Source organism: Heptranchias perlo, chromosome 2, assembly GCF_035084215.1.
Source record: "Heptranchias perlo isolate sHepPer1 chromosome 2, sHepPer1.hap1, whole genome shotgun sequence".
NCBI lineage: Eukaryota > Metazoa > Chordata > Chondrichthyes > Hexanchiformes > Hexanchidae > Heptranchias > Heptranchias perlo.
In genome coordinates this window covers 112,804,296-112,821,431 of record NC_090326.1, presented here as the reverse complement: position 1 = coordinate 112,821,431, position 17,136 = coordinate 112,804,296, and the positions used below count along the sequence as shown (strand labels likewise).

At 41.4% G+C, this 17,136-nt stretch overlaps 1 protein-coding gene across 5 annotated transcripts in view; it reads left to right on the top strand.

Moving 5' to 3' along the window:
- The window catches only part of LOC137342161 (serine/threonine-protein phosphatase 6 regulatory ankyrin repeat subunit A), a 188,822-nt gene that overhangs the window by 33,699 nt on the left and 137,987 nt on the right, over positions 1–17,136 (top strand). The window contains exons 1-2 of one of the 5 annotated variants that reach the window (XM_068005896.1): positions 15,584–15,866; positions 16,683–17,083. The exons of 1 other annotated variant lie outside the window; for it this stretch is intronic. In XM_068005896.1, coding sequence (XP_067861997.1) covers positions 16,949–17,083 — 135 coding nt within the window. In that variant the 5' untranslated portion in view covers positions 15,584–15,866; positions 16,683–16,948. Of the gene's footprint in view, positions 1–15,583; positions 15,867–16,372; positions 17,084–17,136 lie in introns of those variants that run through there. 3 more of the 5 variants (XM_068005923.1, XM_068005887.1, XM_068005915.1) reach the window with 3 other exon arrangements.

Sequence of the window (17,136 nt, the reverse complement as noted above, 5' to 3'; positions counted from 1 at the left end):
ATTTGTTTTATTGGGCAGAAACTCAACTATAATGTAGAACCCCCTTTCCTCAGTAAAAGATCTCACATAAATCTCTTCTGTCTTTGCAAATGTACTGGAATTTTTAAGATTCTGAAACATTGCCCCTTAATAGTAAAAGATTTTGCTTCCAAATTTTTCATCAGAGATCCATAAAATGTTTTTTGTTTCACATCCATGTTGGCAGAACACCTGGTACAGAGGATTTGAAAGACCGGTAGTCAGTGTTCTTTGTTCTCTCTGACCTAAAATGATTGCTTCAGCAAAAAAACTCTATCCTGGTATATTTTACATAACTGTAGAAAGTTCGATGTTAAAGAAATAAATTAACCCGTGGATTAATTAAATCAACTATCTGAGCTGCTAACAGCACAGAAAACAAAATTCACTTCATCTTGCATGCTGTTAGCATACTGTCTCGACTCCTATTTGGTAATTTCTGGTCCCTTCTTTGCTCTATCCCCTTTTTTCATCCTACCATGTCCCTTTTCAGCTCTTCCTTCTCCAGCACCACGCCTCCCCTAATCCTTCTTCCCATTTAACATTATTCTATATCACATTTTCCAGCTATTTTAATTGCTCGAAAGGTACTGATTTGTTCTCTGGGTGACATGAATTACTGTTGTAATTTTCCTTTCTTTTTCCTGTTTAATATGTTCTCTTTCAGATTATATTTAATCTTCACTCTACATGTTTTTCTGCTTTTCCCCCATTTTCAGTTCTATTTCCATTCTCTGGAATGTTTGTTAATGTGGAAAATGAACTAAAACAAACTCTGACCAGCTAAGTATTTTCACACAGGTTGAATATATTTTATTGACCTTGACCAAAAAAAAATTGATCCTGTACTGCAAGCCAGTTTTGATCCATTCTTACATATTTCTTTGTCAGTCATGCTGTCGCTCCTGATTTCTATGCATAGTGCCAAATGACACAGTGCATTTGCTCATAGTTCCTAAACTTAATCACTTTAATGGCTGCATTATATAATGATAGGTCACAAAAAGGATTTTTTTGTTTAATATTTGAGTGCAATCGTAGTATTTTGCCAACTTTAAAGGAACAAAACTAAAGATGCCGTTTGCTATTAATGCATGCTTCAGGCTGCTATACCAAAGGAATTGCTAAAAAGCTGAGCCTTTGCTTTTTTTCAACAATGGAATGTTTTTCCAGCACTTCAAAAAATCATACTTTTTAAAAAAAAAGTTACTGCACGTTATATTGCATAGGATGTTTAGCATTCCAGAGTGATGATCGTGGCAATGTTAATTGTTCAGGCAGGGTTTGGATATCAAGGGAACAATTGTTTTGTGGGCAAACTCTCATTTGCCAGTCCATGTATGATAACTCTGCATACTTCCTGCTGAGCCATAAGAATACCATTTACATAATGAGAGATTTAAGCTGCCTTTTATACAGTGCTTTTAATTCAGATTCTGGAGTCCGGCATCAGTGAGTTTGCTCTTCATGTTGTTTTCCATAGTTTAATGGCAGACTCATAGACCTGACGGAATGCATTCAAAAATACTGCGAGAATAGGGGGAATAAATAGTGGAGGCCTTAGGATTTATTTCAGGTTTCTGTGCCAGAAGACTAGTGAGTTGCCAAAGTAATATCCATTTTCAAAAAAGAGACCGAGCTAACCCGGGTAATTACAGGCCAGTTAATTCAATGCCTGTGGTAGGGAACAATTTGGAATCTTCAAAATGAAATTGCTAAATATCTAGATGAAGGGAAGATGATTAGAAATGGCCAACACACATCCCAGACTTGAAGATTGCACTCGACAAATCTGATAGTCCTTTGAAGAGGTGACAGAGATGATGCATAGGGGAATTACAGTGGATGTGCAGTACATGGACTTTCAGAAAGCCTTTGACATGGTACCACACAGGAGACTATTGGAAAACATTAAGGGTTATGGAATTAAGGGGAGGGCACAAATTGGATTAAAACGGGTTAGATGTCAGGAAACATAAGGATTCAGGCCAGTTTCTCAGAGTAGATGGAAGTGGGTTCTGTTCTGAGACCTTCTGTTCACTATGTCAATGATTTGGATATAGGGCTAGACAGAGTGATGTCCACATTTGCAGACAATACTATACTAAAAATGCATAGTAAATAATACTGAGGACCAAAGGAAGCTGTAAGGGGATTTTGATAAGATGGTGGAATGGGCAAAAAAAATGGCAGATGGCATTCAGTGTCTGTAAATGTGAACTGAGTTTTATGGCAAGAGATATAGAATATCAAAGTCAAGATGTAATGGTGAATTGATATAATACCGTAGTAAGGCCACTGCATGCAATTTTGGATTCCACACTAATAAGGATGTTGAGGCAATAAAGAGGATACAGCACAAATTCACTAGGATGTTTCCTGTTATAAGAAGCAGGAAAATGTTTTTTTAAAGAGGTTTGCAAGGCAACGGAATTCACAACCAGAGTTAGGGATTGAAGTAGAGACAATCGCAACTTTTAAGAAGGTTAGTTAGGTGGTTGAAGGAAAGGGGAATAAAGGGATATGGGAACAGGCCGGCCACATTGGATTAGGACAACTGCTCATGTGAAGAGTAAAGATTGACTGCGTTGAACGGCCTGTTTCCGTGTTGTAAATTCTATGTAACATGGTGCCTTTAACGTAGGAAGATGTTCCAAAGCTTCATAAAAGCACAATTTTAAAAATGGATGCCAAGTCAAAGAAGGAGATATTAGGATGGGCAGTCAAAAAGATGGGTCCTAAGGGCAGTCTTAAAGGAGGAGAGGGAGGTGGGGACGTTGAGAGAGCTAATTGCAGAGCACCAGGCCTAGATGGTTGAAGGCATGGCTGCCAATTGTGGGCTGAAGGGAGGAGGATGCACAATAGGCCAGTCAGGGGAATGGAGGGAGTTGAGCTGGGTGTCATCAGCATAACCCCATGTCTGTGGATTATGTTGCCAAGAGGCAGCGTGTGGTTGAGGAAGAGGAGGGAGCCAAGGAACCAAAATCCCACATTTACTGACATTGAATTCCATCTGCCATTTTTTGGCCCATTCCACCATCTTCTCAACATCTCCTTAAAGCTTCCTTTGGTCCTCAGAATTATTTACTATGCCTCCTATTTGAACACCACTCCCTCTAGCCCTATATCTCAATCATTGACATACAGAAGAGGTCCCAGAACAAAATCCTAACCAGTTTTTAATGCAATTTGCGACCCTTCTGTTAAATCCATACCCCTTAATCTTTTCCAATAATCTTGAGTGGTACCTTGTCAAAGGCTTTCTGAAAGTATATGAACACCGCATCTGCTGCATTCCTCCCCCACCCAGCCACCATATATATAAATTTCCAGTCCATTATGGAAAACAGATGCTGGGACGCAGAGCTTCTGAAGTGGGTTTAGAAACAGGAGAAGCCTCTTGATTGATCTTAGCCCCACTTATCTGTCTTCTCTCACTCTCCATACTTTCCCTCCCCTGAAATACGATAGCTGTTTTTATTTTGCAGGCTAGATCCCTGCAGAGCAATTTGAACGCATCATGTTTTGACATTTACATTTGAATAGTGGTTCCCAGAACATTATGCATGTGCAGACTGGCTGTGACAACTTGGTCAGTACTGCTGTGTCTTGAAATTGCTGCAATGCATTGCCACAAATTTACATGTTGATATAATGTTGCGTCATGATGTCACTATTGTTAGAAACTGAAGAGAAATGTTTCAGCACTGAAGCTGTCGAAATGCAACTGATGCATCTTGGGAGATTTGGCACATTTCATGTGCACAAGCTGGTGGATCTTCCTTCAGCTAACAGTCACGGCTCTGTGCAAAAATATCAAGTTGTATTTGGGAGCGACTGAGCCCTTCAAATAAATGCCAACACAGAGTGTTGAGCCAAATGGCCTACTTCTAGATTGTAATTTCTATGCAAGTAAGACCAGTGTGCATGGGTCCATTACTGTTGTTAAAACAGTATTTTCCAAATGCAGTTTGATAATTGTGTAAACATAACATCACAAAGGTAACCTGCCTCTCTCAATAGTAAGCAAGCACTAGTATTGATACACCAAGTAGTTGAAGGTTTTGTGATTATGGCATATAGCTCTTAAAGGTGTTATTAATACAAGTTGTGAAAACATGTGATATGTTGTATTCAACCATCATAAGTTAGATGAGCGTGTATACAGTTTGTTCTTTAAAAATTATTGCTAAGATATGTTCTGTGTGTTCTCACATTTAATCTCAAAGGTTTAAACTGCTCTGCTGAATCACTGTAGTTAGTCCTTTGAGTTGCATTTAATATGAATGGAATCCAAGTAGCACCATTCTTACAACTTAGATGTAAATTGCTTTCACTTACACCTTTTGGTCATTTTATTTTGCCTTTTTGTGATCTAATGACCAGTTTTATTTCACAACCCTACTATATTTTTAGTTGAGTTTTTACACCAGTGGCTTTCAAACTTGTGGAGTCGCACCCCACCCCACCCCCAAATATTGACTGCAAATATCCTGGGTGTCTCCTCTTCTACTAGCTTCTGAAAGACAGTGGCAACTATCCAAAGGAAAACTGTGGTATTGCAGAAAATGTTTTTTTTTGGTATTGGGTACATTGACCAGATTCATCTGGTGAGTTTAAAAAATATACACGTTCTCCAGATGGTACTTACGGCGCACACTCTGCCCGGCCACATAGGGACAGAAATTTGATTGAGGACCTCCTGGCATCTCCATGTGGACCCTGCTTTAGAAAATTTATGGTTTACAGTTGCAACTGTACACAAGTATGAAGGCCTTTATTGTGAAATAGTTCTCATCTGCCATTTGATAAATAACATTAACATTTTGTTGGTACAAGAATCCTCTTTAGTTTCTTCTAAGTTGCAGACCACTCACTTTTCGGATAAACTGGTATTCAACAAATGATGCTAGGAGATTTCCATCAGGGATTGTTTTCTAAATTTCTTGATCTGTTACTTCAAAGCATTTGCAGTAAAATATGATTATTTCATTTTTAACAATGTGATGCATTTTGCATTAAGTTGTCAACAAAATGAATTACTTTTTCTAGAATTGTACATTTTGTTTAACTTAAAGTAGTGATCATTGACTTGCAGCAAACAGTCTTAATTATTGGACTGAAAACAAACCAACCAACCACGGGGCTGCAATTTTACACGCTCCTCTGTGGCAAATGATTGAACAGACATTGGACAGATTGAACAGACAATGTACATTAGTGGATGAGCCTCCTATTTACTTGGAGAAACTTGCTGCTTAATTAAAGCATAATGGCAGTAATCAGTTAAACAATGCTCTCCACTTTAGATTTGTTACTCCAAAATAATTCAATCTAAAATTCAGGAGAAACTTCTTTACCCAAAGAATGGTAAGAATGTGGAACATGCTACCACAAGTAGTAGTTGAGGTAAATAGCATTGGTGTATTTAAGGGGAAGCTAGATAATCACGAGAGAGAAAGGAATAGAAGGGTATCCTGATAGGGTTAGATGAATTAGGGAGTGAGGAGGCTCATGTGGAGCATAAATGCTGGCATTGACCAGTTGGGCTGAATGGCCTGTTTCTGTGCTGTGGTTTCGATGTAACTCAGTGTGAAATTTAGATAAATTTATTTTGCTGAATTAAATTCGTAAAATTCTTTCTCTTGCCAATTTTCTGCCCTCCTTCCTGATGTTTGTTATTCCTTGCTGATTGCTGCTTGCCCTCCGGTAACTTGCCCAAGTGAACATTAATCACGTGAGCCTTCACTGAATGTGTTGTGGCATTCTTTTGACTCTGGTGAGGCATTATAGCCAGTATGATGCTGTCTTTGTAGTCTGCATTTCCAGAAGGGCTGGCTATCAATCGGTGGGAATCTGGGTTGATCTTTTTTCTCCTTTTATTTTGAGGCTAGTTGTAGGACCTCTAATGTTGCCCTGACTGAGAATGAACCTGGAAACCTTCCCTTCTGTATTACCCTGCTTTTTACTGAGCCACCAAGGGAACTCTGTGTGGCTTAGGGATTTCTGTGGCCAGTGATCTTGCTTTAGTGTGAAATAGTTCTCACCTGCCATTTGATAAATAACATTAAAATCTTGCTGCACGGCCTGTCATTCAGTTAGTGAGATTACAGATCAATCTGAATATGCTATTTAAATGTAAACCATGTCACTCCCATTTGGAGTTTTTGTTGATCACTTAGCCTATTATTCATACAGCAAAATGTACAGTAAATTGTACCTGGACTAATGTACAGTAAATTGTACCTGGACTATACTGGGAATTGAAACACCGTCCTTCAATTAGTTTACTATGGTTTGATGCCATCATTTTATTTAAAAATAGATCGCAGTGATTTGCCATTTTACACTGTATATGTCCTGTCCAGCCATTCTCTTTATCCTCAAAAATTGCAGAAGACTTGTTCTTTGTTGGTTCAACAAGTGAAGTGTGTTGTCTAAATAAAGTAATCTGAATGAATGGTTTTCATCATATGACAGTAAAGTAGATCCATAGTAGTGATAAAATTGCACTATTCTAGTAATAGTTGATTGTATCTGAATATGCAATTAATCATCTTAATAGAATAAATATTTATTTGAAACAAAAGTTGACATTGTGGAAACATGAAATTATTGATTCCTGTACTTTTACTTAATGAGCATGTACAAAAAAGAACAACTGTGCATTAATATAGCACATTTCACTTCCTCAAGTTGTCCTACAGACAATTGGGGCCCGATATTACCAGGGCGTCGGGTTCGCGGAGGGGGTGCGATTCGCGCCCGGTGAAATCAGTCTGCCCCGAACGCAATCGCAGGCTAATTGGATCAACTTACCTCTTGTTCCGGGTTCCCCGCTGCTGAGCTGCGCGGCAGGCGGACTGCGCATGCGCAGTAAGGTCTGTCAGCTGGAGGAGCTCTATTTAAAGGGGCAGTCCTCCACTGACTGCTGCAAGAAATAGGAAAAATTGCAGCATGGAGCAGCCCAGGGGGAAGGCTGCTCCCAGGTTTAATGATGCCTCACTCCAGGTATCATTGCATGGGGTGAGGAGGAGGGGGAGGACAGAGATCTCCCCCCCCCCCCCCCCCCCCCCGGCGGGCGGGAGGAAGTGGCCTGCCTCTGCCATCAAGAAGGCCTGGCTCGAGGTGGCAGAGGAGGTCACCTGTACCACCAACATATCACCCACCTGCATACAGTGCAGGAGGCGCTGCAGTGACCTAAGTAGGTCAGCCAAAGTGAGTACACTTACCTCATTCCCCTATACTCCGTCTGCCACATCACCGCCCCCACCCCACATCTCCTTCTGCACTACCAACACTACTCTGTCACATCACCCCTCACACCCACTCAAACCTCATCCTCATCTTACCTGCACTTACTCACCTCACCAGTACTCATCCCGCCACTACCACTCAACCCAATCCTCATACAATCTCATGGCTCTATCTCATACTCACCCTCTCATGCAACTCTTTCACGGTCAGCCTCACTCAACCTGCCACTACCTGTGCTGCAGCCACGGGGCATGCATCACCTATGTGCAGTAGGCAGCGTACGGCAAACTTGTCGTGAGCATGAAGGGGATGCACAAGGGTGTTTGAAGGTTTGTCCTGGTTTTTACTTACATTTAATTTCTGGGCAACTCATCACATATTATATTGGCACCACTACTGCCACGTCTTTGCGAATCTTGTCTGGTTTGTGCAATAATGCCCTTTCCTGAGGATCACAATGAAGACCCACACCTGATGCCACCCATTGTGTCACTGCAGAGTGGGTGTAGGTGTATTTGCAGGGCTCTTTTGTGCAGACGACTGAGAGACGTCGGCAATGTCCCCGGTGGCACCCTGGATGGATGTGGAGAAGTTGTTGTTGAGGGCAGTGGTGACATTGACAGCGACAGGTAAGATGGCGGTGCTCGGGCCAACCGGGAGCAGCTCGGCATGAAGGAGGCTGTAGATGTCCACGACTACATGTCGAGTGACTCTGAGCCTCCGTGTGCACTGCTGCTCAGAGAGGTCCAGGAAGCTGAGCCTCAGTCTGTGGACCCTGTGGCGAGGGTAGTGCCCTCTGCGACGCATCTCTCTCTGCCTTTGCCCTCCCTCCTGTTGTGCAGGTGGATGTGTCACAGCACTGTGTTGTGGAGCTCCACGTGTCAGAGGTGGACGGCAAGGCTGGTGATGCTGTTCGCCCCCCAAGGAGGTCATGACTGAAGTTACAGCAGCCCCCATCCGGAAGATGTACATCTGAGGGGGTCCGAAAGGTTGGTACATGTGTCTGGACCGGGGTAAGTGTGCAAGTTGGTGAATTTTGTTGTTAGGAGGAGGGTGGTGGAGGCCAAACTTTGTCCAAAGTGACAGAGTGGCCTCATGCAATGAGTGAGGGTCTCTTTCCCCTCCCCCCCCCCCCCCCCCCCCCACCTGTCAAATGGACTTTTGCAGCTGCCACAGGCTGATGGCTGCAACACGTCCATTTGAACTGGGAGTGTTCCCCCAGTGTGGGAAACTGTCCCAGTTGTTTGTAAAATCCCAACCCTCCTAAAATATCTCCTTAATCAGGTCTGTAAACGACCTGAAATACCAAAATAAATAGCTTAAGTGGCACCCTGCCGGCTTTAATTGCCGGAGGGAGTCTCACATGCGGGGGTTGCGCGCGTATGTCAGCGCGTCTGTGGGAAACCCGGAAGTGGGTGGGTTGGAGCCGGGCTCCCGACCCGCCCCGGGAATCCCCGATTTTCGGAGCCCCCCGCCAGGAACGCACCCGACTGCGGGTGCTAAAATCATGCCCTCGGTTACCCTTGCAGTTACTGTTGTTATGTAGGCAAAAGCAGCAGCCAATTCCTGCAAACAAGCTTCCAGAAACAGCAAATAATACTCTTGCCAGTTTTAATTGCATTGAAATGTTGCAAGTCCCCACAGTTTATTTTTAGATCACAATTGGTTTAGCTCTTTCCAGTTAAGAGTTATTGTAGAGCTTAAATAATTGGTTTATATATATTCAGATGAAATATAATATGTAGAGATTCAATTTTGGTCTGTGCTGGCTGTTTAGATGTTTGTTTTTAAAAATAAATGCTGCATACTGTGTGAGCAGGAGGTTCTAAGTGACCACTTGAGGTTGAATTTATATCTGTAGTGAGTGACACGTTAGCAAATGTTGGTCAGTGTCATTATTACAAATTTGGTTCTGCCGCAGATACCTGCTTGGGTTCAGTGGCATTGGATCTCACGCCCCTTACATGCTGGAATTGACTCATGCTGACCAGTATCTACTTGCACGATAGTGTAACCCAGGGACTGTAACAATGTGCCCCATTGATATACAAAATGGATTTTGTATCTTTTGCATGTGCCCTGCTGTGTGTGCTTCTAAATCTTTATGAAAGCAGACAAAGTTAACACTAGGTGAGGTGAGACTCTATGAATTACTGAGCTGCTTTATTTGACAGTAAGTTTAACTTACAGAGCAAGTATTACAATCAGATTTGCTTGGCTCATTCAGTCCAAATTATGTTCGTGGGACAATACAAAATAAAGAACATGACGCACCTCCCCATATAGTTGGTTGTCTTAGTTGACAAACAGCAAGTCTTGTCACTTTTCTCCAGCATTTCGAGCCCTCATAGCTTTCCCTTTAACAAACCTGACTAACCTTGTGACCTTTCTGTTTTAAAAGGCCTATTCCCTTTTCCTGTGTCCCAGTTTCAATTTGTATCTCTCTTTACAGATGGATACAGAGATGAGTACGGTAGTCTAGTAGTTAAGATACTGTCTAATCTAGAAGTTGAGTTCAGATCCCAACAAGGCAAATTGTGAAACTGAATTCAGTTAATCTGGTAATTTGTGGGCTAGCACCTGCAAAATGACAATGAAAGCTGCCGGATTATCTTAAAAACCCAACTGGTTCACTGATGTTGAGCCCACCTGGACTGGCCCACACTGACACCAGTCCTACAATATGTGGTTGACTGTTAAATATTCTCAGGGCAACTAGGGATCGACAGTAAATACCGCCATGCTCACATCCCATGAACAAATGAAAAAAACAGATCAAGCACGATGGATGTGAGGTCTTTTTTGATCACCCAGACAAGCTAACAAATTAGTTATTGTTTAAGCTCTGGAAAACTATTTTCATTTAGCATAGTAACCACCGTTTTTCTAGGTGCCATTTTTTAATTTTGTAAGAATACACATTGCTTTTTTTTCAAAAAACAATATTAAAAGTAACTCTTTTTCCAAATCCTTTCTGCAGAAAAATGGTCAAAAAGTCCTGAAAGGTAACTGTCACTTGCATTTTTCTCATTTTTCAAGATCCAATTTTTGTCAATAAACCTTGGCTTTTGAAATCCGATAGTCACTTTTGTAAAAAAAAATTTAGTTTGAAATACAAACTACAAGAAGCCACGTTCAGCAATAAAAGCATAGGCTGTTATCCAGCTCAATGTATCGAATGTTAGCGTCAAAACTTTGCGTGGCTGGTGGCAACCCCAATGTAAACTTGCTGAGTTTGCTATGGTGGGTGTCTAGGAAAACCTGGAAGTAAATTGGTCTTCCCTGGGTGCTAGCTTTAGCAAATCTATTGGATTTACATTGCTGCCGGCTTCGTGAAATCTCTGCTTTGGGAACTGGCAGTCCAAACATCCCACTGACACCAATATAAAAATAGCTGAAATGTGCAGAATTGTGGGTATTAATCTGTGTTCCACCACTTAACTACACTTAATGTCGCAGCATTTAGTGGCACTTTATTATTTTTATATTCCTGTTGACTGCTTTACATCAAGGTGTGATGCATGTGTAAACTTTTCTTCCTGCAAAAATCAGATGCAAATATTATAGCTATTTCTAAATGGGCAATGTAAGTCTGTGTGAGAAGCGACTGAAATGAATTATTATTGCAAAACTGATTTTTCCTGAAAAAAACGATATCCCACCATCACCACAACATTGTGAAGTAAACATTCTAATCACTGTCTACTGAACAGTCTTGCTCGCTTAGCCTAAAATGTGTTACTGTTAGTGTCTGGGCTAATGTTATTTTTGTCAGTTAAAAACAGCGCATTCAGTTTTCAGTTTGCTAAATTCCTATCCTATGTGGTCTGGAAACTCTCAAAATATTTTCCATATTTCATAGCTGAGATCATCAGTTATAGGGCTTTCCTAGTCATCCAAGTCTCACCTATCACAGACTTCAGTCTTGCTTATCAACGAATCATGTAGGGGAAGAAGTAGCTGTGCGTACCAAATTGTTTTACAGATTATTGAGGTAGAAAATTTTAGGCCTTATAACTACATGCATAACATGCTTAAAAGTATAAATATAACTATTTAAAATTGTAAATTCAGCTTGTGTGGTAATGGGATCCCTGATTTATTTATGCTGAATAATATTTAAGTTGTTATGGAGATAATTTGATTTTGCAACTGTGACTTATCCCCAGTATGTATAATACTATTTAGATAGAGGATGAATCACACAGCCAGAAAGTTAAACTGTCTTCATAATATATGTTTTTTTTTTAAATGTGTTTACAATGAAGTAAATTTGAAGATTGCATCCTGTGAGTGTCTCAGTGCATAGAATTTACAATTGTAAACAATTTTACAACACCAAGTTATAGTCCAGCAATTTTATTTTAAATTCACAAACTTTCGGAGGCTTCCTCCTTCCTCAGGTAAATTTACCTGAGGAAGGAGGAAACATTTACCTGAGGAAGGAGGAAGCCTCCGAAAGCTTGTGAATTTAAAATAAAATTGCTGGACTATAACTTGGTGTTGTAAAATTGTTTACAATTGTCAACCCCAGTCCATCACCGGCATCTCCACATCATAGAATTTACATGTGAGCAGTAAAGACCTGGTTTATAAAGTCTTCCAGAATGCTGGCTATTAGTGAATGTAGCAGGTTTTACATTGGGGTTTGCCACTTGCTTCTTAAGACCTGTGCTTCAGGAACTGTTGCAACCACACAACTGACATCAATATAAAAGCTACTTAAAAGCTTACCATTCATAATCTTTAATTTCATTAATTAAAACATAATTGACTGGGAACGAGTCACTGACCTAGAGATGTTGATTAGCTCTGTAACAATTTGAATGTCTTTTTTGGTGCAGTGGAAGTGGGCTTAGTATTTTTATTAGGGCCATTTTTTCAGCTCAGTGTAATTTTAAGCTTTGTGGATTTGAAATCTATGAGCTCAGAATAGGAAGCTGGCGTCTTGTACTCCTGATCAGCCTCACTGTAATTGCCCTTGCTTCCACTGCTGCTGCTAATCTACCTGGTGTTCTTCCCCCCCCCCACCAAACTCATCTACCGCTGGTATAGTTATTTAACACACACTGGGCAGCCCATTCACAGTGACCTTTCACCTCAGAACTTGTTCAAATACAGCCCAGATTAATTGACTGAAGTCGCTGCAAGAGCCTTGTGCACATGAATTTTAGCAGTCTTAAGCTTGTTCTCTGTGCCTAAGCCTTGGGCATAAAATGTTTCTAATTTCATACTAAGTTTGCAATACCACTTGACCCACAGGATGGCTGATATGGGAAACAGAAAATATCTCTCGGGTATAATTGGTGTTCTTCTGAACCTGGGTTTACGGCACTATATTGTGGCTGAAATGGTGAACTGCGACTGGAGGTGCCAGATTGGCTATTGGAGTAAATGGATATTTTGCCAAGATCAGGCAGAATTTCAGATAAATGTGGATCACTTCTACAAATGTGAATACGAAGTGGTTGGAAGTGTTGCAATTCGGAATTCTGAGCCATCATATGGAGTGTGTAACCAGATCTGTGGTAGAGTCCCAGTCCAACTGCTCATTCAGCTGCTTCATCAATGACCTTCCCTCCATCACAAGGTCAGAAATGGGGATGTTCGCTGATGATTGCAGTGTGTTCAGTTCCATTCGAAACCCCTCCGATAATGAAGCAGTCCATGCCTGCATGCAGCAAGACCTGGACGACTTCCAGGCTTGGGCTGATAAGTGGCAAGTAACATTCTCAAGGGCAATTAGGGATGGGCAATAAATGCTGGCCTTGCCAGTGACGCTCACATCCCATGAACGAATAAAAAAAAAAATGGATCCTAAGTGTTGCTTAGGTGGTACCCAAATCATTTACTCTGAAATTTGCTATAATCGTATACAGATAGTTAGTTGAAACATCTCGTCCTAATTTAATTAATCACATGGTGAGTCAAGTTTCTAATAGTGTTTTGTCCATGGATCTGTTTTTCTTTAGTCGTTTTTCTCTTTTTTTTTTCTCCTGAAAGCAATAGCTAAACCAAGGTATGGTTCTCCAGCATCAGCACTGTTTTGGAACCTCATCCAAGAAGTCATTCTCCATGTTTCCCTCCATTCAACGGCATTACCATCACCGAATCCCCCACCATCAACATCCTGGGGGTCACCATTGACCAGAAACTTAACTGGACCAGCAACATAAATACTGTGGCTACAAGAGCAGGTCAGAGGCTGGATATTCTGCGGCGAGTGACTCACCTCCTGACTCCCCAAAGCTTTTCCACCATCTACAAGGCACAAGTCAGGAGTGTGATGGAATACTCTCCACTTGCCTAGATGAGTGCAGCTCCAACAACATTCAAGAAGCTCGACACCATCCAGGACAAAACAACCCGCTTGATTGGCATCCCATCCACCTGCGCACAGTGGCTGCACTGCAGCAACTCGCCAAGGCTTCCTCGACAGCACCTCCCAAACCCACGACCTCTACCACCTAGAAGGACAAGGGAAGCAGGTACATGGGAACAACACCACCTGCACGTTCCCCTCCAAGTCACACACCATCCTGACTTGGAAATATATCGCCGTTCCTTCATCGTCGCTGGGTCAAAATCCCTACCTAACAGCACTGTGGGAGAGCCTTCACAACTCTGACTGCAGCGGTTCAAGAAGGCGGCTCACTACCACCTTCTCGAGGGCAATTAGGGATGGGCAATAAATGCTGGCCTAGCCAACGACACCCACATCCCATGAACGAATAAAAAAAAATGCTGGCAGGTTTTTCAACCACGTGACTCATTACAGCCGAACCTAATCCTGGCCTCTTCTGTCATTGCACGTGCACACTTCTCCTACAGGAGTCAAGGGATAACGATCGAGATAGGGAGCTCTGGCTGATTTCCTTTGTTCTTTTCTGTCCCCTAGATAGGGGATACTGGAGCCAATTGTATCCTCACAGCTGAGATCTACCAAAACAGCAAGCTTCAAGGATGGACCTTGGAATCGTGGTTCACTAGCACATTCAAGCATTTATTCACTAAGCCATTGTGGGAGTGCTAATGTTCAATTATACTTTCAATAGCTTAAATATCTTCCAAAATTTGTTTGATTCTAAGCCTAAAAGGTAAAAGTGTAATTTCAATATGAAGACTTCTCCCAAACTGAGGAAGCTGTTTTTTTTAAAAAAGTGAGCCTGAAAAATCAAAGTTTTAAATACACAAGTCAGTCAATATCTATAAAGAGTAACGGACAAGCTCAAGTTTCAGATGTGTACCCTTCATCAGCTGTGTATTTCTAGAAATTTACATTTTTATTTCAGATTTCTTGAGTCTAAAAAGTCTCCTATCTTGGGACATTTGTAATTTTGATGGTAAGTATATAAATAACATTTTCTCAGTTCCAATTAGACCCACCATTTTGAGAATCCAGAATCGCTCAGTTACTGGCAGTACTGCTGTGTACTTAACTGATAATGACGTTTTCAGACTCTGCCTCTTGGATGGCATCCAGGACTGGAAAGGATGCAGATTTGAGTTTAACTATGTGGAACCATTCCTTGATGGTAGCTGATATCAGCTTAGTAGTTTCCTAGTGAACTCTGGAACTAGAAAGGCAAGTTTATCCTGTAGTTAGGAAGTTAATATTAAATTGCAAATATATATTTTTTTGCTAACTTAGAGGGAGGAAGTATCTTGCATTTAAAAATACGCTTTGACCTCCCTACTGAATTGGCTTAGCTAAAAGGAATGGGAGCATAATTGATTCCATCAGAGATGGATATTGAAGCAATGGGATATTTTGCAAAACATACACTCAAATCTATTTTAAAAAGAAATACCATCGCAACACAATGATGAAAATTGCCAATGGGACCTACTGTAAAAACTACCAGTGTGGCAGCTACCATGGCAACTAAAATAGTGCAGTGATTTAGATAGGTGATTCACTGTGTGTGCATGTGTGTGTGCGTGCGTGCGGGCTCTGCAGCAGCCATAGTTTTAAGAGTACATTGGGAGGTTTGTTCTGGCATTTGTGCAGTTAAAGTGAGATGTTAACTGTTTGAAGTAAGTTCCTTGTTAGTCAAGTTCCTGTATGATTGCACTTCTGGGAACTATAAGGAAGAAGGAGCACTATTAATTGCTTATTTTTAACAAGGAACAAAAAAAACAAATTGCTCATATTGTTGGATCCTCCCTACAGGATTATTAGTCAGCAGTGCCAATAAACCAGTTTTCCATGCAGCTTTAAATGGAAACTGTTAAATTGCAGCTATTCTGCAATAAAGCTGCCTTAACGGTCAGACTAGTCATTATTCACAGCTCTGGCATGCACAGTTGAAGTTGCAAGGGAGGCCAGAAAGCAGCACGCAAGAGGAAGCTACCAGAATTCTGCTACTGCTCTGTCTAGGATCAGTATACCAATATTGAAAGCTGTTCTATTCTATAGAACTGAAACAGTGGCTATGCCATGGAGGTATGCTGACTACTTTTTAATGTCATGGACTCGGTGAAACAAGAATTGATGCTTGAAACAGGAAATTACCAGCGTTGGATTATAAATGTGAACTGGCAGACTGACAGAAGCTTGACTTGAAGCACATGGGAAAATACCATAGACGGTGCTGATTTTTTTTTCTTCCTTACAATCACAGTATTGAAGATTAAAGCTGCTTTCTTTTAGCCTGTGATCCAAAGGAAGCTGTTAAGTGTATAGTGCTGCCTTGTGAAGTCTACGTTCACAGTTTTATCAGATAGTCCTAGTTGTTTGTTCGGTGCTGTTGAAGTGTACCAGGCAACATGTTTTCAGTTCATTGAATTTCCCATTGGAGTTCCTGCAGTGACTAACTGTTGGAGAAAAGTGACTGCTCAGCACAGCACCATTGCTGACAGAGTAATTGTCCTGATCTGTTTCTGGGTCACGCTTGTGTACTCCTCCTTATTGTACCAGCGGTTTTTCTTTTTTCTTTTTCTCTCTCCGTTTCTCTCTCTCTCTCTCTCTCTCTCCCTCTCCGTTTCTCTCTCTCTCTCTCCGTTTCTCTCTCTCTCTCTCCGTTTCTCTCTCTCTCTCTCTCCGTTTCTCTCTCTCTCTCTCTCCGTTTCTCTCTCTCTCTCTCCGTTTCTCTCTCTCTCTCTCCGTTTCTCTCTCTCTCTCTCTCTCTCTCTCTCTCTCTCTCTCTCTCTGTTGTCTGTCTGTCTGTCTCTCCCTTTCGCCCGCGTGCGTATAGCCCGTGTTTAATTGTACTGCGGTGGAGTTCATTAAATCAGTCTTCATGTGAGATTGGTTTGTTTCTTCCGGATACTGCTTGGTCTGACAAAAACCTACTGCACAGGGGAAAAAAAATCTTAGGCCTTCTGTTATGGAGAGCTGCTCGTTTTCTCTGTTTGTAAATCACTGAAGATCTAAACCACATGATTTGCCTGCTTTTCTATTTAAGGAATGGTGTCATGTCACCCATAACAACGGCTGTGCTGTATCGAGGATACACTCTCAAATAAGGAACCAGTTCAGCAGTATCGGTACATGTGTTGGCACCGGGGCTGAGTTTACACCGGAACCACTTCTGTAAACTGCATGGATAAGACCGGCATATAATCTCCAGCATAGGCAATTGTTCTGAGTAACAACATAGGATCAGTCGTCGCAGTGGAAGTGCTGTCTGTGAATAAAGATTATAAAATTAGTGTATAAACAGGGGATTGGATGAGCCGAGTGTGTATTGTTGTTCTGGAGGAGGTGGACGATGATTCTCCCATTATTACTTCTAAAAAGCTTCAGGAAAAGTATAAGGATGTGTCTCTACCCCTGTCAAAGTCACTTTCACCTGAAGATGAAAGGGTGAGCATTTTTCAGCTTGTCTAAACATATCTGCACATTTGCTGCATCAGTTT